General features: G+C 41.4%; 1 protein-coding gene across 1 annotated transcript in view; it reads right to left on the bottom strand.

The window, feature by feature from the left end:
• Positions 1-20,816: 20,816 nt before the first annotated feature.
• LOC102308714 (zinc finger protein 536) overlaps positions 20,817-24,329 on the bottom strand; it is a gene marked incomplete at its 5' end in the record, with an annotated part of 13,686 nt that continues 10,173 nt past the window's right edge. The window contains one exon of the mRNA XM_005930386.2: positions 20,817-21,261. Coding sequence (XP_005930448.1) covers positions 21,026-21,261 — 236 coding nt within the window. The remainder of the gene's footprint in view (positions 21,262-24,329) is intronic.

The raw sequence follows: 24,329 nt of genomic DNA, 5'->3' as shown, positions 1-24,329 counted from the left end.
TAACCACTGCACGCTAGCAAAGTTGACCCAGTCAACAAAGTAAAGCTAGTTTTCGGCTACAACCCCGACATGAACCCGACGTATTAGCCAGAGGTCCCTTTATACAGCTCGGAGCCGCGGACCTGTTTTAGAAATGCGCGGAATAGTTTTCTATACGAGATCGCTGCAAAAAGTGCAGCCTTACCTAATGTCCACCTACTGTTACTCATTTTATATTAAGATTTAAAAATCTAGTTGGTATTGGTATGGCGAGTAACCTTAAGTAATAGTAATAAATCACACAATAATACATTCATGCAGTTGTAAAAAGCCTGACAGTATATTAAGTAATCCAAAGTATTCAGAATACATTACTCTCATTGAGTAACGTAACAGAATACAATACAAAATGCATTTTGGGGCATGTATTCTGTAATCTGTAGTGGAATACATTTTAAGAGTAACCTTCCCAACACTGGTTGGATAATAACATTTAGGTATTTGCATGTGTCAAGTAATCTTAGTGAGCCCCAAGCTAGATGTTAGGCAGATTTTATACTCTTACATCTGTATGATGTACGAAAGGGGGGGGTCTGTAATGCGATCATCTCAGGTGGACATTATGGCTTTAAGCACAGCAGCCGCACAGTGACATGTACTGGGGTAATAAGGGTGATAAGGATGTGTTCCAATTGTTTTGTCTCACCTAAAGAACAAAGAACATGGCACTTCACAGAAGACTCCTTTTCTCAACAGACCCCAGTAAATGTACCTGCTCCATAAAAACACATTTGGGTCAGAAGTGATTGGTGCAAGTGACATTATAAATGTTTGTCTTGTATTGACTGACTATATGATTTGTAACTACTGGTAACATTGTGACTAAGCTGCTCTTTAACATTCTACTAGTCTATAATTTTTTGTTGTTGTTTTTTGTTTTGTTTTAATTAATAAAAGCAGTAATAAGCAATTGTGCTGGGAGACTTTAGCAGTTTACCAACAGCAGAATAATATTTTATTCAGCTACATTATTCTACAATGTCTGGATCCCTTCATTTCCTTATGTCTTATGGGGAAAATTTGAAATAGGTGCAGCTTTTATTTAGACATATTCAAACATAGATGGAACTAGACTAAATAAGGCAAAACGGAGTATGGGTATGTTTTTACTGCTTTAAGCTACGTGTTTGACACCATTGCTGAAGCTGTTGCCAGTCAAACGCTTTCCAGATGGTACTGCACGCAAATCTGATGGTACTTTTTTGCGTTCATGATTCCATCAGTTTTGACAAGATCCCCAACAGTGCTAGCTGAAATTCAGCCCAAACCATGACAGAGCCTTCACCGTGTTTTACAGTTAGATGTAAGCCTGACGATGATTTGAACCAAACATTTAAAACTTGGATTCGTCTCTCCTCCTTTTCATAAGATGTCACCGATCTCGGCCTTTCCCTTCCTAAAGATTGGCTTTTTGACGGCTGCACGTCCACTGAGACTGTTTCTGATGAGGCTTCATTAGAACTATTAATGGAGCAACTGAATGGTCAGATGCATCTATTAGATTCCAGGTTTTTGCCAGATGTTTTCTTAATTCTTAAAGGCATGACTTTAAGCTATTGTTCATCTTCTGTAGAAGCCAAGATGCCAAGTTTTCAGTTAATCTACTGAAAACTTGACATCTTGGCTTCTACAGAAGGCATAAAATTTTAAGTTGATTACCAAAATGTGATTGCAGGTTATCTAAAAAAACGAAAAACTCTTCTGTAAATAGTCAGGTACAAGACCTGGACTGAAAATGAGAGGGAAAAGCAGCTAAAAGTAAAAAAACAAAAAAACAAAGCATTCAGAAATCCCCGAAAACTCCTGCTCAAGACAACTTTAAAAAATACCAGGAAGTTTGTCTCCTTTGAAGCAAAATATTAAAAGAATAAGGGCAACTCAGGACTTTTGCACAGCACTGCACAAATCACAGTGGGTTAACTTTTAAATCCAGGAGCCTGGATTGTAACACACTCATAAATGTCATTTGTGGCAGCCATTTTGACATGAAATTGTAGGTAAACACAAATGTCACTCACGATATTAATTAAGGCTCTGCACCTAAATATTACTGAACCCTAATTAATGTGACACCTCCTCTTAAGTATGATTTCATTTATTTCATGTCAAAATGACTGCTGTTAATTTTTTTTGTTGTACAGTTTAACAAAGTTTAATATTTAAAATAATACTCAACACTACAATACTGTTGTTAAAACTGCATATGGCAGTAGTGCCGTTTGGTGTTGTATTTTCAGCATGTAAAACTGTCATGTTTAATGGGATTTGTTTTTAACTAAATGTCACTGTCCATATTTTAGATTAAGACAAGTGAGGAAGTGATGCTTAAAGGAAAGGCAGCTTGACAGACTGCTATGTGCATATGGATCTTTAAAAAAAAACAAATATTAGGCTGTGTGTTTTTCTAGAAAGCAATATTCTGGAACAAAAAGAAGTCATTCAGCAGTCATTGTCATCAAAACAGAAATAAACTAAACCTCGGGTAACTAATTTCTTTCTTTGTCGCTGTCTTCCTTGTCCTTCATGAGCAAATCTTGACGGCTCTGTCCAGAGTAGGAAGGCAAACTCGGGACATCTGCTTCTCTGCTTCACGAAGACGTGGCAGAGATTTTGACACGGGGTATCAGGGTAATCTGACAAGACAAGCTTCATGTTTTATCGGAGCGTTCAAAAAATGTGCCGCCGTCGCTCTTGCTTGTGTCTTCCGTACATCATTCTGTCTTCTTCTTGACTGTGACGCGACACGTAGGTGGCATTGAAACGGAATGTCCTGGAAAACCGAAGAAAGAGGGGAGAAAAGGAAAGAGAGGGAAAAAGCGGGAGAGAGAAAAAGAAAGAGGAGTCAGACCCATGACCTCTTCGGCCGCACGATGTGTCTGGAGCTGGCAGGGGACGCAATTGAGAGTGACACTCCTGGTTGGAGCTGCCAAACTGCCACTTCCTGTCCTCTTTATTCACACATAGCAGGAGTTTAAGCTGGATGTTTGAAGAACGGAGAACAGACATGTGTCTCCTTGTACAGCCATCGCTTCTGACTGTCATTATTGTGGTACACAACCACTCCATCAAAGCCACGGTCTGACACGCATCTGCCAAACAAGGATGAAAAAGTAGGGGAAATGATGGGAAAGCAGTATAATGGGTCAAGATTCTCAACTGCGTGTGAGAGAGAGGGTGTTTTTCTTATAATTGACTGAAACGTGAAACTTTTGTTGTCATCACTGTTCCTTTTTCTTCAACTCTTTTCCTTTTGTTCAACGCCTCCTCTGCTCTATCATTGGATTTGGGAATCCTCGGTGGCTCAGCGCGATCAAATTGCTGCAGAATTGGAGAAATTGGACTCATAATTTTGATGTTTTGTGTTGAATAACCCTTTAACTTTGTTAGGATCAAGTTTGTCACTCTTTCTCTTGTGCTCTCTCCTTTAATGGCTTTGTTTTTCTCCTTCCTAGCATCCCTAATAATGCTTGCGCCTGAGATGGGTCACTTTCACCAATACAAATAAGATTCAAAGCCATGTGTCCAGCTGCAGGTTTTCATTGAATTCTGTCCCCTTAGGTCAAGTTTGTTTTATTTCTCTGATATTCTTTCCTGCCTTTGTCTTACCACTATATACATCTCTGTTTCTGCCCTTTTCTCTTTTTCCTGTCTCTCTCCGCACAGACACACACTATCTCGCTCGCATACACGCACACATTATCCTTGGGCTATTACCAGGATAAGTCAATTTGATCCATCCAAGGCAGTGGATGTCATTTTATTCATATATTTTCAAGCCTAGTGACTTTATTAAAGGCTACTGCTTCAATCTATCCTGAATGGATGAATGCACCCACTGATGAAACACAGGAAAAAATGAGGCCCACACAGCCTGAAATGACCACAGCCAATCAGCCTGTCATTTTCAAACATGTTCGAGAATTCTGTGTTTTATATGCAATCGAAAACAGCTTGGTGATTTTGAAGCTTTTGGCACAATGTTTTCTATTCATCTGTGAGTGAAGAGACAGAGATTTGCCTGCCCGCCTTCCAATGACAAAAGAATGGCTGTTGAGACTTCCAGCTTGGGGGAAAAAATGAGATGTTACAGTCAGTGGAGGCACAGAGCAGAGAAAGTTGGAGATGAGACAAAAATGTGTCTATTCATGCCAACTGGTGTCCTGACCCTCCTCCAGGCAGCCATTGCCTTCTGTCAGGAGAGGGAATTAAAGGGCCATTCACATGACATGGAGACTTCCACTTCTTTTTGGCAGGCCTTGCAACTTCTGCTCGTATGCTTTCCTCTCTGATACCTCGTAGGTTCTGGAAAAGGAGACCTCTTAAATTAGGATTTATTCATAAAGAAAGAGATCCTGTCTCTTTAAGGTCAACAAGGAGATACCAGAGCCCACAGAGCCAACTAGTCTACCAGAGTAGAGAGGAAGGTCATGTAGAGTTCAGAGCGAGAGCACTGACTTATGGCTGTAGAGGGACTCTAATGTTGGCTGCTGGACCTCAAAGACCAGCCTTCACTGGCTGTAAACAGGTTGTTTCAAGCTGAGACTGGACCAAGGACATCAAAAACTGGACTTTAGTCACAGTGCACTGAGAATGCCATTAACTGCTCTTTCCCTGCTGAGACAGCAGCTTGAAAAAATTAGTTGACATCCCAGCAATCAGTAGGCTTGTTACTATAAAATATATATAAATATGAAAAATGTGACCAGATGATCCAGATCTGTGTCTGAAAGGTTAGCAAATTACAGCTGCAAAAATATTGCAATCACTGCAATACAATTGCATTTCATATGAAAGAAAATTATAGTCTTGGTGAATACAGTCCTCAACACTGTATTCACCGGCTCAGCTGTAGAGATTTGGGAACGTGGACTCGTACAAGATCAAAGGAGCAAAATAAAAGCTCCCTAAAGTTTTCCAAAGATCTTATATCCAACAGAAATCTTTCTGTAAACACACAGAGTTGTTCAATTGGCTCTAGTGAAATATATAAAACATATCTTTGATGCTTTTTAAGAGACTGCTCAAAGATTCCTGTAAACAACCAAAATTATGTCAGGTCAACTACACCCTTGTCACATAATAGTGGTAAATCATAGCCTTAAACAGCCATCAACATTAGAGCTTACTGGAAGAGGTCAGGGTCATTGGGAAATCATAAACTTTAAAGCTTTAAAAGGTACAGCACTTATTGTTTGCAGCTGCTTGTCGTGGGCCTTTGAGCCTTTTTACATTTAGAATATTCATTTACATTGATGTAAATGCTAGAAACTGGGATTGGACTCAAAAAGCAGAATAATGTGCCCTTTAAAAAAAACAACACGTGTAATAAATAAATAAATAAATACATTTTTATTTATATAGCACCTTTCAAGACAGAATCACAAAGTGCTGCACATAAGATTACAAGTCATAAAAAGATTTAAAAAGAGAAAATAAAACAGGCATAAAATTAACCAAAAGCAGTTTTAAAAAGGTGAGTTTTGAGTTGTTTTTTAAAAACAGCTACTGAGTCCACAGTTCTTAATGCTTGGGGGAGAGAGTTCCACAGTCTGGGGGCCACAGTAGCAAAAGCTCTATCACCCTTAGTCCTCCTCTTAGTGTTTTTTATAGCAAGTAAGCCCTGATCACAAAGACCTGCTAGGGACATCGGGCTGTAGCAGATCAAAGATGTAGGCAGGTGCCAGTCCGTGCACAGCTCTGTAGGTCAAGACCAGGATCTTAAAATCAACTCTAAATTTAACAGGAAGCCAGTGTAACTGAGATAATAACGGTGTCACATGTGAGTACTTGGAGGATTTTGTCAAAAGCCTAGCTGCAGCGTTTTGCACAACCTGCAGACGATCCAGAGAACCTTTGCTTAGACACATAAACAGAGAATTACAATAATCCAAGCGTGACGAAATAAAAGCATGTATAGCAATCTCAAGTTCAGAGCGAGATAAAATCGGGCTTAGCTTAGCCACATTTCTTAAGTGTACTACTGATACTACAGAAAAAGTTAAAAACATTTGGTAACAGAGAACAGCTACAGTGACAGAGAGCCAATCACTGTGGTGGAGCAAGCTGGTGCAACTGTATAAAACGTGAAAGGGTTGATTACCGACCGCAACTCAAATGGAATTTGGATAGACAGTCACTATTTTTTTAAAATAATAAATACCTAAAACCTTTTCAAGATATCAAGAACTACCAGCTGATTAACGTCTCAGTGCTACAAGAGAGTGAACCGAGAAGCTCAGCACCATCCAAAAAAAATTAAGACCCGAACGAGAACACACCGCGCATAAAGAGTTAGACAGCACAGAGATTTTGCATCCACAAGGTGACCCGGACGCTTTGACAACATCCCATAGCCTCACTGCTTTCTCTTTGACTTAGCTACACCAAACAATAAACTAGAGCCTCCCACCACTGTACGAAAGAGAGATATGTGCGAGTGCATGTGTGTGACAGTTACAAAATCTAAATTCATCCCCTATTGCCTCCGAAATCCTCCTGCATCTCTCCGCCGCCCCTTCCACCCTCCTCAACTATCAGAGCTGTATCGTTTTGCAAACCTCTGCGGTGATGTTGTCAGGCTTCTTTCTGTGAAGTGGCCCCAGCTATAAAACAACAGTGACGTGAGTGATTGATCCAGCAATGAGGATGGCAATACTCCTCTGCATCAATATGAAGGCAGCCTGCGGGACTGGAGCCCTTTCAGACAGCTCTCTGTTTCTCCTCAGAGGAAAAATCCATACACAATTGATGGCAGTTCAAAGAGAGGCTTTATTGTGGGATATCAAATAAAACATCAGAGAACACAGAGAACGGCAGAGAGAGAGATAGAATGAAAGAGTGCATGTGAGTGAGTGAGAGAGTATGGGTGTGAAAGAGGGGGAGACAGAGAGAGCGATCTGCATTTTGCTTTATCTCCTTTTTGCACCTGAATGGTAATGAACTGGCTTAGATGAGACTGAGAGACTTCATCGTTTCCAGAGGACTTGCAAACAGCATGTGGATGTCAACAGTATCTATGGCACAATTACACTATATGATGCTACACAAAAATGGTATGCAGATACAGAGACCAGGTGACTGTGTAGGAATGAAGACAACCTAGATAGGCCGGTAAAAGTGTTAAGTATTTATAGGGTTATTTCAGGGTATAGCAAAAGAGTGGAAGTAAGAACGAGAGATATCAGTCGTTTCCTGTCTGTTCTCTGCAGCCTGGCCTCCAGCAAACCCTGTTATGATTTCATCAGCACTGCTTCTAATCCACTTACTTAATGAAATACATAATTAACACAGCTTAATTGTGGTAGGGACAGCTTTGACTGAAATCATTTCCTGTGGCCACTGTGTGCTGTAATTGAATGTGTTCTTCACACCCGATCGAGACCTTTGGATTGAAGCAGAAGACGTTTGTTGGTTTTCCTTTAATTAGTTCTTTTGTTTGGTGAAATAGGAATCCTTCTGGCTTCATTTCTGTCACTGGCATCTATTTGTGTGTTTGCTGCCAGCTCGTACTTTAATGTATATTATGCATTATTTTTAAAAAGCGAAATTGCACCGGTAAATCAACTATGGAATGTTACTCCATTAATGTTGCTTCATTATCTTCAGAAACAACTTGCGTTTTAAATTGCAGATAACGACATAAATTGTGTTTTGTATATTAGATTATATATATGGACAAAAATGATTGAATTTATTCAAGAACCAGTTTCAATTATAATAAAAAGCCCAGATTAAACCATCAAAACAAGCTAATATCTTTACTCATAACTGGTCGAGTTTCATAAGACACGCTTTTGTTTTGATTTCCTCTCACTCTCCTGCTTTCTCTCTCACTCCCGCCATCTTCTCTCTCTGTTGCACTTTGGTCATGATTGATCGATGTGTCAGGTATGATGGGGCATCATGGTGTTAGAGCGGGTTTTGCAGCTCAGTCATGTGACCACAGCAGATGGCACAGCTGAGTATTAAAGTGGGTTCACCTGCTGTTTGCTCTCCTGCTTCCTGCTTTACTGCTATCAAATACCACCAAGGGAGAGCGAAGGAGTGAGGCAAGGAGCTGGGAGGGAGGGAGGTGAAAGAAGAGTTGCCAGCTAGGACGGGAGGGAGGGAGTGCAGGTTTTAGAACGACAGCGCAGGAGAGCAGACAAATGGGAGGAGAGATAAAAACAGGGAGATGAGATGAAGGGATTATGAGTTAGGATGAGGGAAATATGTGCAATTGTGCACACGGAAAGCGTGCAAAAATGAATCCTCTGCATTTGTTCATTTATATCTTTCTCTTAATTTTCTTCTGTGTTGTTTCCGTTTTGCTCTCTTCCTCTCTCTCGCTCTCTCTCTTCGTCATAAGGCTGAAATCATAAGCTCATAATGATGGGATGTGGTCTAGGATCCATTTAACACCCGTTCCAGACCAGCGGATGAGTACAGATAGAGGGGCTTAAGAGGCACACAAAGTAACTATGACTGATTGCTGAGACTGGTGACTCCAAGGGACATCCTCTATGTAATTCTCTTAGTGTAGCATAATATCATTTATCCCACAAATAGGCATATGACCCCGCAGTACCCGTGTCACTCAGAGTTCAAGACTCTGGGAGTGCACTCGAAGGACAGGACACACTCATAATTATATACAATCGGGTTAGCGCACACACATAAACATACATTATAGTTTATCCACATGCCTGCGCTCTGCACTAATGGCGCTGAATAAACACAAGCACACACGGTTACAGATAAGAAACATCATTCACACATACAGTAGACACACATGCTCATTACATATGCATAACCAGCATAAAGCGCTGAGGGCACTGCTGACTAATAGAAGCACTCTATGAGGCCCGCAAACATAAGCGTGTTATCAGTGATGAATTCCACCACACCTACCCACCTTGACAGCAGTCCAACCGACAGCCTCCTCGGCTGCTATCTGCCCTCTACAGCCCTGCTCCTGGGCTGTTTGAGAATGAGTGGCAGGTGTGTGTAAATGCTGGTGCCGATATGTCACAGGCACCAATCTGCAGTCCCCGGGGATTCTACTGGGAGTTCAGCCTGAGTATCACACCGCGGAGAAAACAATTTCTGCTGCCAATACTCCCGCGCAGATGAGAAATGTTTTAATATTTGCTGCTGCTTTATGGCTGCTGCTGTGACAGTGATGGAGAAAATGTCAGCTTTTTCCACCCTTAAATGCCACTCTTTGTCTCAGTCTGTTTCTTTTCATTGATCTCTGCCTCTGCCTCGGAATCAATAAGGTCCACCAAACAGTCGCTTGTCTGAGAATGCATTGCCGTTTTCCCCTTCTCAAACCTTTCAGCAATGCAGAATTTCGCACTTTACTTTCTTTGCCTAATTAGTTATCCGATACGAGCCTGGCTTGTGTAAGGCAACATGTACAAAAGGAGAAATAGCGTTGTAATTCCACAGCTGATTTAGTTGTCAGTCACTGGAAAGTCGTGCCCCCCCATCCACCCTCCCTGTCGAGAGAATGTGAGTATGCTCACTTTACTTTCTTTGGCAGAGTTGTAGTGTTGTGTGTTTTGTCTAACTGCAGCAACATTTGGACCAATAATAGCAGCACAAAGAAGACAACAATGCCTCACTTCTTCCCTCCAGCTACTCCAGGGCTCAGCAGAGGCTTGTCAATAGTAACTGACCCAAACTTGCACCCTCATGGGGTGAAGGGTAATTCAGTCAGTGTTGTCACTCAGTTGCAGTCCCTCTTCTGCTCTCCCCTCTGGTGCAGCCACAAAGATAGAAGAACAAAGGAAAAAGAGCACTAATAGTTTAAGGCTCGACCAGGATAGTGAATGTTTTCCATCGGCTGTGGCCTGTAGGAAAAGATGGGTGCTGGGCCCAGTGTCAATCTCAATCAGGTTCTGTGATGTCAGGAAAATATACTCACACTTCCTTAACATCACACATTTCATTCAATGGATGAAAGTTTAAGATTAACACAGGGATAACAATGGGTCTATTTAGCCAAATCACTGATTCTGGGGTCATTCGAGGGGCGTCGGGCAGCGCGATGATATAATGTAACGCATCACTTCTCTTACACGTCGTTGGGGCAGACAATTAAAGGTTTGTTCTCATAAGAAATGTCATCCATTCCTGAGGGTGGAAGAGGAGGAAGAGGAGGGAACGTGAAACTGATCCCTCCAGACTTTCTGGACAATGCATTTACTGAAACACTCACACACACATTGCTATATTCTACCATAGCATATAAACACATGCAAAGAATTCATATGCTCTTAAAATGTAACAATAGATAAATATGGTATGTTGTGATTCCTCTTCCATAAAGACAGGAAGCAGATGCACAATACCTGGAAGCACCAAACTTTACTCATATCGCAGGCAGTTACAGGTCAATGTTTAAAGCAAGTTCACCACTTAAAAGCGTTTACAGTTCACTTTAACAATTTACATGTTTTCCCTGTGGTCCACTACAGTTCAATCAATATTTACAGCATGAGCAGCTGTCTCCCAAATCCTGTTTCTGACCTTTCATGTTATTCTGGCAGTCGGCGTACAAGCAAACAAGTTGTTCACCTGCTGTGCAATAAAGAGCAAAGAGCTTTTGAACTATAAAATGCCGACTTGTTTCAGGGATCCAAAGACTTGTAGTATGTTTCATGAAATCAGTTCAAACGCTTTAAATAAATAATTCTAGATTGTGGGAAAAAGTTTCTTTAATGATGAGAGCTAGATGGAAAAACTGATTGCGCTTTCTTATATGTCAATAATATAAAGGCTAGCTCTGCCACTGTTTATTTTAAATATATAAACATGTTCATCTTTGCAATGAACAACAATAGAAATAAAGAATGTGACACATAAATGGACTCTTGGAATGGTTAAATCTAGTGGTGTTCAGATAATGCAGCTACCTAGGGTACTGCTGAAGGCTGATGGATGGAATCAAAACAGATTTTGAGAGAAAAGTCAATCTAATTGGCAACAGATTTGAAACATTACATTCAGTTAATGCGTCTGTCCCGTCCAGGGAAATATCTGCATTTGACTGATAACAGCAGCTATAATCTGCTTTTGAGTTCCTGTGCCTTAATACATATTGTTTAAGTCTTATTGGAGATTAAGTCTCGGAATGTCAGGAGCGGGACCGCACTTCCAGACACACTTCTTCCGGTTCTCATCTATATATGTTCCCCTAGTTCTACAAGCTCTTCATTCTCGTTTACATGCCCCACCCTCCCTCCCTTTTTCAATTCTTTAACTTCTATTTAGTACATGGGGATCTGCCAGACTCGGGACTCGCCGCCAGTCCCCCTCAAGTCCTTCCCCAAACCACAGCTCAATTCATGTCCAAGCCATTCACCTTTACCTACTAAACGCGGTCAAACCGAGTGAATAATAAATATAATACAGACATTTTTTCTTTCTTGGTGATTTTATAAAGTATACAGTAATTAATTTAGAAGTAAGCGCAAGAATAAATGAGGTTACTGAAAGCTGCAGCAATTAAACAACGGAAAAAAATGAGTTCAACTTTAGGACAATAAACTTAAGTGCAAACTATGATTCTGAGTTACATCTTTCAAAACTCTGGAAGACCCTCAGAAGGCCTGGAGAAGTGTCCATCAAGACCACTTAAAAAGAACACTCCCAGAAAGTCTTGCTCCTTGTATGCAAAATATATAGAAATGAGGTCTGGCAAAACTGGACACATTTGAATTGCATTACTAAGATCTGCTGGAAAATGATTGGACATCCTGTTAGAGCTTTGTCTACCTCCTGTGAACAACAAACACACAGGATTCTCCAGGATCCCTCACATCTTTTACATTCAGTGTTTGAGTGATTTCCATCAGGACGTGGACTTTGCTGTGCAGGATGCAGGAAACAGAGAAGGAGAGTCACTTTTCTCCCCACAGCAGTCCAGCTTCTCAACTGTGACCTTTTTCTGCTCCAGTATTACATTTGAATCAAGATTTCAGACAGCATATATGTTTTCATAGTATTAAAAAACTCTGACTTTGTTATTTTGGCTAGCCCATGCAGTTTCATGAGTTAAAGAGTTCTCTTCAATGGAAATTTGCAGTTTTCATGTAAGAAAATATGGCATTCTGCTCCTCAGACTCTCTAATATTCTCTCTTAGTTCTCAGTAACGTAAAGAACGTGACACTGTTACACACGCACACACACTGGCAGAGACAAGTCTTCAAGAAACATGAGTAAAAGAAACTGATGGTGTGTGCACACGAGGTCTTCAGAACACGTCAGCTGAGGTGCTACAGCTTGTCAAAGCAGCCCAGTGTCAGGTGACAAGGCATCACGCTGCCTCAGACAGAAATGGCCAAGTAATGTCTCAGCCAATGAACCACGGGCCATAGCTTTGTCCCTCCATCACAGCTGTGTCCAAACAGCAGCCTGCTGCTGTCACTGTTAATGTGTCTCCACATAAACACTTGCCTTAATCGCATCAGTGCTTCACGTTCATGTGACCTGGTATCATTATCACTTTGTTTCCACTCGCTTTGGGTTCTGATTTTGGATGTGCTCTGGTCAAAGTTAATGAGACCGCCTAATACTGTTTGCAGTCTAATTTTCAGTCTGACAAATTATCTTCTGGCAAAGGTTTACCTTTTCTCAGCATATTGGCATATAAATATTCAGTTCAAGTGATACTTTTAAAGAAAGGTGCTTTGCTACTTTTGTATCAAAGAAGGCGATCCTTTCTATAAGTACTGATATTTTATTCGCTCTGTTCATTGCTGAGATCAACAGCAGCAGACAAACACATCTTGTAATATGTCCATTCACCCTGAAGTGGTCACTTGAGGTTAAGCTGTTCCCAGAATGGAAAACTCAACTCAGTTTGTTTTTTGTTAACATTTTTTGCCACTTTTTGACAGGTTAATTTACTGTTTCTGATAATTATTTTCAATTTTCTTAATATTGAACTAATAACATTTATTTAGTTTTTACATTAGTTTGCTTGTTTATTTCATTCTTTGCCGTCTTCTTCTAGTTGTAAATCTGGTATTAGTGCGTTACTGTTATCTCTGAAGTATTAGTTGACTTTTAAATCACAGGATACCACATATCACAACATGTTGCCCTGCACCAATGACAATGAGCAGTGTTAAGTCACTGCTCTAAATTTCATGGGGAGCTTAGGGAGTGTATTCCAATAAAGAAGTTGTTGTGCAATTGTTGCTTCTTTTCTTTCTTTTTTTTCAAATACTCCCCCTAATCAGAAACATGAGCAATGAGAAGGTTTGACAACATTCAAACAATCACCAATCTCCTAGAACTTCTTGGAACCTTCTGAAAGGTAAACTAATCAGATAATCTGTTTGTTGAATGCAGCCATTAAACATAAGTGGTTTAGATTATTTTGCTAAATTGTTGGTGTGTTTTTTTTTTCATTTACGTGCTCTTGTTTTTTGTTATACTGTTGATACAACGGCATGTTCCAACTTTAAGCTGTCACGAGTACAGTATTATGGTAACTGATAGGCATGCTTTTTTTTAAAATGCTTGTTTGTCCATTCAATCACCCACAATAGAAAGCATTAATATATGACTATATATAGCCCTGATCTTTGACTCGTGCCAGGAAGACATTGTCACTAGCTTCTGCTCGACTGTGAATAACAATATTTTCCTTTGATGTTTTGCAGTTCTAACAAAAGAGAACAATAGCTAACTATAGTTGAATCTAATTGAGCAGACAAATCATATTTTGGAGAAAAGATGATTTGTTTGACTGAATAGCGTTTGAATGCTGGTATTGTACAACATGTTTTCCTCTGCCACACATCTCATAGTATTCTGTCTAATCCTCTTTTCCAGTCTAGTATGAAAAAGGCCTTTCACTCTGTGGCCTAAGGGACATGAATAATGTTGATACAGAGGCTGTTTCATAAACTCCTAACACAGTAATCACACTCTGACAGATGTAGGCCCAGTGCATACACACACATGCATGCACGTTAACCCCCTCTTTCTTCTCCCAGTGACTCACTGCTCATACTGTATCAGCATAATGTCCACAGACTGATCCCGCCCACAGGGTCTGAGGGTTGAAGCAAAACTGGGTTCTGAATAAACAATGAATGACGTATGAGAAGGAGCTGCATGTGGTAATAAACGTGTGTTTCACAACAAAAAGGGACAGTCATAGGCCACAGACGCTGGCCATACCGCTCCAATGTGAAAACAGCCCTGCTGCCGGTAACTAGAAAACTGTTCACATGAAACGCTTTCAGTGTTTTTGGCAGTCCCAGCTCACATCTGTGCTCCTTGCCCCCAAAACATAATTTTTCTCTTATTGCTGTGGATTATAAAATGAATGACATGTGACCAAATGCAGAACAATGGCCTACAATCTAACCTTTTGTCCCCTTGCTAAGTGGCAGTATCCTGGTATAGATTCTGCAGCGATGAAGCATGAATAGTAATTGTTTACCTGCAGTTGGTACAATGTCAACAGACTAATCCATCACATGAACACTGTCAACTTATTTATAGACGAGGGGGAATAATTCAGGCAAGTGGATGAAAGTTGAAAAGACAAATACAAGGACACAAATAGAAGCCCCATAGATAATCCTTTAAACATTTTTAATCAAGATGTCAGCAACAGGAAAGATGAATGAAGCATCTATCCATCTGTAATTAACTTGTGCATCATCATAATGTAGATATAATGTGATAAACAGCCCAGCGGTGATATACTGATACTAATAATGCGGTAAATGATTTAAAGTTCATCATCACTTGAAGTTTGCATTGTAATACTGAAGGTAAATGATTTGAGCTACATTGCCATTATGGCTTTACATTGTAAAACTTGGTGCTGAATGATATGAACTAGCGTATATCTTCGCGCAGGCATAATGCAGTGTTGAGGATTAAAAGATTTTAATTATTATGGAAAGGCTAGAGTGTTTCAAATTTCAAATACATCTGGAATTTTTTGAAAGGGTGTTACTGGCAGTTTGTAGATAGCAATCTTTCTTTCTCATCTGACCAATAGGAATCAACACTTTGCTAGAAAAACAAAACTGTCATAAAACATTCCCAGTTCTGGCAGAAACAATAATCTCTTGGAAAATCTGTGTGCAATATGCTTATCCTGTGATCTCCTCTTTAACAGTATTCCTTTCGATTCTCAACCACCAGACGGCTATCCATCATTTCCTGCAAAAAATCCCCCCTCATTTGTTTATACACAAGAGATAAGGAAACACTGAGTGTACTTATGAGGAAATTGAGCATGCATCAATATTTTCCACATGAGCCTCATTTGAAATTTCAGAGAAATGTTCTGTGTCACTCTTTTTTACGTCTCCCACACACTTTGGGATGTGCTGTCAGGAGGTGTTCTCTCTCCAGTGTCTTTTTCATCAATTTGAAAAAAGAGGAGATGGCAGCACACCTTCAGACAGTCAGACATACAGTATGATGGCTGGAGGAGAAATGCAAAGAGACGGGAAAAACAAAACAAAACAAAACAAACAATAAAAAAAACGCTCCTAATCTCTGCCAAGAGTGTTTCCTTTACTGCGAGATAGCGCAGATTTAAGTTGATGGGCCTCATTCTATCTGCTCCAAAAACTCCTGCTTCAGTCCTAACTTTCAATGTCATTGGATTTCCCTGCATGTTAGGTGGAGGTTGGTGTAGGCGGTGGGGGTGGCTTGGTGTAGGTGGAGGGCTGAGATTACAGTGAATGTCACCCTACCTCCTCTCTCAATCATCCACTTTCAATCCATCGCCATCCCGGGGTTTGTGAGACAGCTTGGCGATGATGCCAGTAAAATGGGATCAATAGCATAGGGAAAAACGGACCAGACAATCTCTTACCCCCTTGAACTTCTGTACCCATGATTGATTTGTCCCCTGCCACAGCACAGGAGACATTAGAGACAAGAAACATGTGTGTGACCATACGTGTGTGTGTGTGTGCGTGCATGCCCGTGCACCTGCATACGTGTGTTGAAAGCATGTGTTTCGTAAAAGTCTGACTTGTGTGTGTGTGTGTGTTTGCGTAGGTGTGTGTGTGCTCAGTGATTGATGATCTGAAGCGCACACACATCATCAGCAAGGCATTTGCGAGGTGTGTGAGTCAGGAGCTGTCATCCCCCTCAGTCTCCCCAAGCAGAGGCCTCGTCTGCTGATTTATAGTAAATCATTAAAATCTGCTTATTATTGCAGCAGCTCATCACCCTCCCCCCCTCCCTCAGTCCCCCATAACCAGCCCCCCTCCCCATTTAAAACTTGCCACACCACTGCAGAGGCACACTGAGATAAGACTATACACACAGAGTGATGGTCAGCAGATTCTGGCACATTAAATCCATTCTGACGCCTGTTTGAAAATAAATATCCCAGATGTCTTGTTTCATAAACATCGGCTGAAGAAGCCAATGAAAGAATCTGGCCGTGTTCCTATACAACAGCTGGAGCCGAGTGGACATATCTACCCACAAAAAAGAAAAAAAGAGAGATGAAGAAACTTTCTTATGGGTTCTCATGCTCACTTCTGCATAAATACACACATGCAGACACACACACACACACACAAATCTGCACACCTCTCCTGTCTTCTGTCTTTGAATCTGAAAATGTGATGTGACTTGAACAATGACAGGTGTGTTTGTCAAGGATGTGGCTGTCACTTCAAATCAATGGACGAGAGCATCTTCCCAGGGAGACTTTCCACTTCTTAGGGTTTGACTGGTTACACTGCGCTTCGGTGCAGATTGGAGAACAGTAAGTTGTCAAAGTGGCATTCAGGGAGCCTTGCTTGGGTGTCATCAAATCGAATAAATAAATAAATAAATAAGCTCATTTCAGTTTTTAGTTCATCAGGAAACCGTGTATAGGTTCCGTTGGCCATTATATACCGACTCATGTAGAGAAAAAGAAAATCGTTATGCGGGTGTCTATCCATCTGAAGATCGTTAGCATGAGCAAATCCGAGAATCACTGTTTTAAAGATGTACTATTCAAGGAAGTTGTGTAGGGCACCGAATAAAATGATGATAATCATTTCCACTGAATAACAAGTGAGAATCACAGCTTGTCTATTGTCGCTTTGCGGTGCGTGGTTTGTCAAATGCGTTTCAATTATAGCCTTTAACTTGAGGCACTATCACATCCCCATGAAGTGATTTTAATGGAGTTTGGTGCAATTGTTTGTTATGCGAGACAGGTCTTTTCAGCAGAAAGTGAAGAAAAAAGTGAAAGAGAGAGAGGAGGCTTGAAACTCAAATCAGCTTTCGGTGAGAACGCCGCACAAACTGCCGAGCAGGGGAGCACCTATGGACTCAGATCGAGTCACTTCACGTCACTAGTATTTAACTGTAAACATGTACTGAGAAAGCTTTACTCTCCTGCATGTAAGCCAAAAATCCAAAACACGGGTGCTGGCATCTGATTTGCCAGATACAGCATTCTTGCTGTCTCCAGCACCCCCAATCAGTCTGTCCTGTCCCACTTTTTCTTCCCCCTCCTTCCTCCCCATCTTTTTTTTCTCCCTCCCTGATACAGTATAACAGCCTCCTCTCCATTCTGTCTCCAAAGCTCCTGGATCCTCAAAGCACAGGTGCAGGACTGCCGGGCTACAGCCCACAGGCCCTGGATGCTGAAACAGGAGAGGCAAGCCGGCACACATGCAGAATTACAACGCCTCCATTTCTCACACTGACATAATCCCCATGTTTTATTTGTCCCCTTGTAATTCTTTTTATATCTTGGGCTTATGTTCTTTGGCATCCATTCAATCCCAGCCTCGGGACACAGGGCTCTACCAGGCCCATATGTGTGCCTTGCTCCACTTAACGCATATTAGTTCCTTTGTAACTGTGACTAAACTGGCATGTCTCAGCTGGGAGATGTGCCGGCTTTGACTGACAGTCCATGTCTGGAGCCTGTACTTTGAGTCTCACGCAGACTTGTCAAACACGGGCTCTGTCAAAGCATCCTTCACTCTGCTGTCAAGCACAGGAACCATGGAGAGCTGCAGAAGGTTTGCAGCTCCAACCGCAGATCTCTGATTTACCTTATATTCTATATATGTGCATCTCTATGTGTGTGTGTGTGTGTGTGTGTGTGAGGGAACCAGAGAATGAACAGACTTCTCAGTGTTTTATTAGAGCTAAATTTTAGAAGCGTGTTGTTGGCATGTTCCCTCTTTCCCTTGGTAGGAAAAATCTGAGGGGGAAAAGCTAAGTGAAACATTTTTCATGCTCGCGTTTTGGCAAGATTGCCCGAGAAGGAAAAAAAAGGAGCGAGACGTGTATACCCCAATCAGATCAGTCACTAAAATTGCATCTAGAAAGCTTTTCCAATAACAGCTTGATATTAGGACTTCAGCGTGGTGTTGATGTATGTTATCTGCAGAGAAAATCTGTTAAGTCTGTGCCATGTGATGCCAACAGTCTTAAATATTGTTTTCACAACTGTGCAAGCTAATTACCTTTAATTTTTCATCTGTGCTCCAAGGGTTGTAAGAGATTGTGATTAGTGATTCATTACTTCTCATTACCTGGCCTGTCAAACTGTTTCCTTTACTTATTCAAGCTGATTAGCTGTACATGGCCCGCCTCTCTCAATGAGGCTGAGAAAGAGACCTCAAATATGATCTGCAGATCGGCAACAGTAACTAGTAGTAATAAAAGGATGGATAATAATGAGGACACGAGCAGAAATTAAAGGAAGACGAGAAGAACGGGAAATGTTAGTGATCGTTTTCATTGTGGGAAAAGAGAAGAAGAAGAAAAAACAAAACATCTGTTAGATGTGTTTAACCCCGTTTAACGTGTTTAAATGTTGCACTTTCAGACCAAAACACTTGGCGTAAAAATGGCTTGATTCCGACTTCAGGTTGTAAAGATAAACCCCGCGTCGACAGTCAGTCGGATGACATCTCTTCCTTTTCTCCAGAGAACGGTTATTTATAGGAGTCAGAGAATGAGGATTGATTTACTGCACGTAAACAGGATGTCATTCTCAGCAAAAGGTCAAGGTGAGCCAAAGCTTAGGCAAATAAAAATACAAGAATTTGGCATCTCTGCATTCTACTTGTCTGTCAAGCCAATCATATGCACACAGCCTTCTCAGATCAAGTGACAGCAGGGTCTAAAATTGAGTCCAAATGTAAATAAGCACTAAAAAAAAAACACGCAGGCCTTCCTAAGCACAAAAATCCTGAGCGTGCTAGTGACAACGGTAGTGTGACATTAACTAAAACATTCATCACCATTAAGAGTAATTAACAAACTTCTTCAGCATTAATTAAAGTCCCTGCTTTAAGGGAAACTGTGCCTAATTAGGAGCTTTGACAGGATGAGGCTTTAGGGATGAACCATATCCAGAGGGCTGTTGGAGGGGTACAAGCTAGTGAATTTTCTAGAGTTTTCCTCCTCTTGTCACAAAACTCTGTGTCCTTGGTCAACTCAAAAGATGGTCTGGTCTAGCTTGGCACAGCCCTGAAAAAATATTGACAGGTATGACAGGCCTCCGATTAGCCAGTCAGCTGGAGGCCCAGACCTTGTCACCTGTCAGGTAGAGACATGAAGGGTGAATGAACAGAGGAGGTGGAGGAGGATGGTGCAGAGACAAACTTGGAGAAAAAAGAACTGGTGACATTCAGAGTTAACTGGGTACACACACGTGCGAGAGGCAGCTGTGAAAAAAACCAAACAACACATGTATATGGCGCCCGAGTCACCTGCAGAAGTGTTTGTGAAGCACTCCATTACAAAAACCAGAGGGTTTGAGGATGACAAATGTGTACCCAAAGAATCTGTGATTGGATCGGGGATTAAGGGGCTGCCATGTCTCTGATGGGAAACAGGCAGGAGACAGACAGACAGAGAGTGGAAGAAAGAGAAGGAGATGGAAGGAAAAGAAGGGTGGAAGGAGGACAGTAAACGAATGTCAGACTGCCCAGGCAGGGAGACAGAGTGGCAGAGTGGGTGGGCTTTGACAGACACATCTCACACAGGCTGACAGCTCCGTCAATAGCCCCAGGATGGCCGCCCTGATTGACAGCTAGCAGGTGGCGCATGAATGGAGTTGTCAGGCCGACTGTCAGTCAAAGTCACATCGCTGTGGCTACGAGGCCCCGGCTGAACAGGCACACAGCTGCCCAAGGTGATCTCTGGGTATACAGGCGGGCTTCTGGCACGGGAGGCTGAGGCAGCTCAGATCACGCTAAAATCACCATACATGGCCATAGCAGCACACAATAGCTCAGTTGATTGTGCCTGTGTTCCACTAGTGGATAGATCTGGTATATACACACATGATTGGTTTGACTGGATTGAAAAAAGTAGGGGGGAAAAAATCATTTGAATGTACTATCGATGAATCTCTGCAGTTTTTCCATTTCTTTGGTTCCCCTTAATTGAGCATTGTTCCAGCACGAGGGCATGAAGCATAGGAGTTAATGGGCAATAATTATATGTGAGAGAGGCTTTCTCCCTGGAGTGGAATCCAGAACAAATGGAAGCTCCGATGTGCAACATTCTACTTCATTACATCTGCCGCGATTAAAGCCTGAACATCTGGCACCATATCCTGACAGATAGACAAGACTTCTGGACTGGAAGGGAAATCGAGCGATATTTACAAAAATGTAACACAGGGTATTTACTGGATGAAAGAACAAGTGCTTTGGGCAGGCACGGTACACTCTCCCTATCAGACAAGTGCTGGACTGATAGATGCATGTAAACACAAGTAAATCGTTTGGACACTTTAGACAAAATGAACGACACTAAGTACCCCAGCTACACATTCACATCACAATGGACTTTATTATTATAGGCAGCTTCTTTTGCTACAGATAAATACATACTGTGGCTCTTCAAGTAAACACTGGAATGTACATCAAGGTTGGCTGTTAACTTCTTTTTAACAATCTCCATCATCCTAATCCTTTTGAGGTGAAGCTAAAACAATAACCATAACTGTCTGTATGTGCTGTTAATACGATAACATCAAGTCCCGCAGAGGGATGTCACGCCGATCTGGTCTGTCTCTGGCGCACGGTTGTCTCCCGTGATGCTCAGAGGCAGTCTGGAGGGCATCTGGGGTGTGTGCGAACGTCGAAGGCGGCGGTCAGGGTAGAGACTGTTGTCAAACGGCTTACGGTGCACACAAAGGACGTGAGTCTTCAGGTTGCCCTTCTGGGAGGCGCTGTAGGGGCAGTAACGGCACTGGAAAGGCTTCCGAGCTGGAAACGAATACACGGGAATGGGGTGGCGGTTAATGTTTGCAACAAGTAAATAATCACAATCCCACCGGGCAGTTTTTGAGATTATAATGCATCGGGTTTGTGCATGCTGAACACAACACAGTCAGCCAATAAAATCAAAGAAAAACAAGTTCCCTGACAAAAAATAAAAACCCTCACTGTGTGACGCAGAATAAGCCTCTGCTAAAACAGAATAATACTGATTTCTGTGAAGAATGCATGTGGTATGTTTTTAGTTCTGGATAGCAAACATTAGTCTTGGCAGGTCATTTTTCCAGTGCTCTACAACAGATGTGGCCAGGTGAGATGTGAGAGAAATGTTAATATTTGTTATTGTGCACTGAAGCTGCTGTAGGCTTGCAGATTGTTGATTTTCTGATCACTTTGGCACTTAGCCTTCATCCTGTGACACCTAATGGGCTGACGGGTTTTTCTAAAAAGGCATGCAAGTTCATGCTCATTATTACACACTTCCTGCTCACAACTCACACATGCATGCACACACACACACACAAATAAATAAACACGCACACAAGTGTTGAGCTGAGGAATGACAGATGTCTGCAGCTGGGAGGCAAGGCATGCCAAAACGTCCTGTCTGTCCACCTCCTTCGTGCCCGCTGCATAGTTTCTCCATAAACAATGTGAACATACATGACCCAGCACACAATGTACCCTTAAGATACAAACAACAAAGCTTAACACTAGTAGCTTCCAGATGTTTATCCAACCTCAATAAAAAATCAGTATGATACCAAAGCCTTCAGGCTTGCTAAGATCAAAGCAAAAGTGACTCATTTACCTCTCTACCTAGACAGCCATGTGTCCTTGTTCACCGCTGTGCTATTTTTGAGATGTTACCTCATATAATGACTTTCTCTTTTCCCCTCTGTCTAACACTTCAATGTGTTTTTCTGTGATTCATGGTTACAGTAAACCATTATGTGCTGATGTCATTTGACATCACTTCCCAAAAAGTGAGGGCTGTCTCAGCCTTTTCACCCCGCCCTCGCCTCTTCCACTCTATCATGCTCCTCATCAGAGCTGAGACAGCTGTACACAGCTCAACGCTCGCTTTCACATCTACATAAAAAAGGTGTTTTTTGGAGGGAAAAGTGGGAAAACTCACAGAAGGTGTGAGCAATAAAAGGTAATGCTCCATCTGTTGCTGTATAATAACCTGATGGCCGTAAAGGACACACACACACACACACACATTTACAAACTAGGCCTGACACATCTGAATATCATCAGGATAGCACAGAAGGGTCTGTGTGTGTCTGTGTTTGTGTGTGTATGAGAGACAGAGAGCTGGAATGAACAACAGTAAAGATAAGCTTTGTCAGACCCAGGTAGAGTGCAGTTTGTGGCGCACCTTAAACTCTGCCTGCCTCACTTAAGCTTCCCTGGCTTCAGCCTGACGAGGAAAGACAGGAGAGGAGGTTGGATGCATAAAAATAAACACTCCTTGTTAAAACTTTAATGTCATTTTTCTGACTTCCGCTTCCTCAAATTTCACACGTTCCCTTGTAACTTGATAAACTTGACAGATTTTCCTCAATCTTATCAAATCCTTGTAAATGCACTCAGGCGCTGTGAACAATTCTGTAGCCTATTACACTTTCATAAAGTCGGTTAATAATAAGCCAAAAGGTCTTGGGCCTACATTAGTCGCTCGGTGCCCAGCGTGTCTCCCCCTTCTCTGCCTCTGTTGCCTTGCTTTCTGTCCCTCCTCGTCTTCCTCAGTCTGCTGCTCTTTTAGTCCTCCCACCAGAGGAGAGGGGAGGTCCAACAGAGGGCAACCTCCAAATAAGTTCCATTAATCACAGGCCAGAGTCTAATGTAACTAATATTTTACAATTAGAGGAGACAGCAGTGGGCTCTTAGCCATCCATCTCGCCGCCATATGATCCTCCATTCACAGGCTACTCAAGCCACAGCTTCAGACCAGCCATTCACTCAAAGAAATACACTCACACACACACACACGTACCCCTATACATATATAACAATGCATGAAGAGACTCAACAGGAAATGAGAAGGGTGGGATTGTGTGGTGTTGAAAGAAAGAGTGGAACTCTGCCAGTAGTACAAAAACAGAGTGATTACTGACTTTGAATCTGCAGAACGTTGACACTGAACTTAAAGGATAATCTCAGTTTCTTGCAATTTATTTTCACAGTTGCGGCCAAAGAAACAGGACAATACGCACAATCTTTCATGAATAAGTCAGATTATAAACAAACCAACAGTTTGACCACATATTCAAAATGACTTTATTCAAAAGATAAACTGAAAGTGAGTGAACTTGAAATCACAGCACAAAAAGAAAAAAAGATCTGTGCGCACATAAATAACCTGTCACACGTATGTTCGGTTAGAGATGAACCAGAAGGCAAGTTTAGAATTTCTTCAAATGGATGTGTTGCACCTCACATGTTATATTTCAAAGAAAAGGGGAAAACTTGGGAATTTGTTTTAAAGTTCATCACCCGACTCTGGCGTGTATTCCCAAATTTCTGCATGCTGAATGAGCCTTTTACTAATTCAAAAATCAAGATATTGCATCCAGAGCCAGCCTACCACTCAAAAGCTTAAATATAATCCTTTCATCTAACTTGTTTCCCCTCTTTTCATTCCTTTAACTAGTTATTTTATTTAATAGGGCTAAAACCTCTGTGTACAGACTAAAACGTGTCAACCTTGGATCAATTTTTAACAGTAAACTAAGCAAAGTTTTTATATATTCTTTAGTAGATTTTTACTTATTTGAGTCTTTCAGTTGTAATTTTTCTTATCATCATTCTATATATCAAAACAGTAGGTTTATATGTGGTTATATTGTCTATTATGGGAAGTATAGTTTTATATATATTTTTGTTTTTGTTGCTATTGGGCAGGGACTAGTACTAGAAAAGCATATCCTGCCTTGCCTTTGCATATTTGCTTGAGGTTGTACACATGTATGTTCACACCTGCATGCATGCAATGATGTGTGTGTGTGTGTGTGTGTGTGTGTGTGTGTGTGTGTGTGTGTGTGTGTGTG

This window comes from Haplochromis burtoni, unplaced genomic scaffold, assembly GCF_018398535.1.
Source record: "Haplochromis burtoni strain Fernald_Lab_line unplaced genomic scaffold, NCSU_Asbu1 Contig_127, whole genome shotgun sequence".
In the NCBI taxonomy this organism is placed as follows: domain Eukaryota; kingdom Metazoa; phylum Chordata; class Actinopteri; order Cichliformes; family Cichlidae; genus Haplochromis; species Haplochromis burtoni.
The sequence above is the reverse complement of the archived record's forward strand: the minus strand, read 5'-3'. Positions and strand labels throughout refer to the sequence as shown.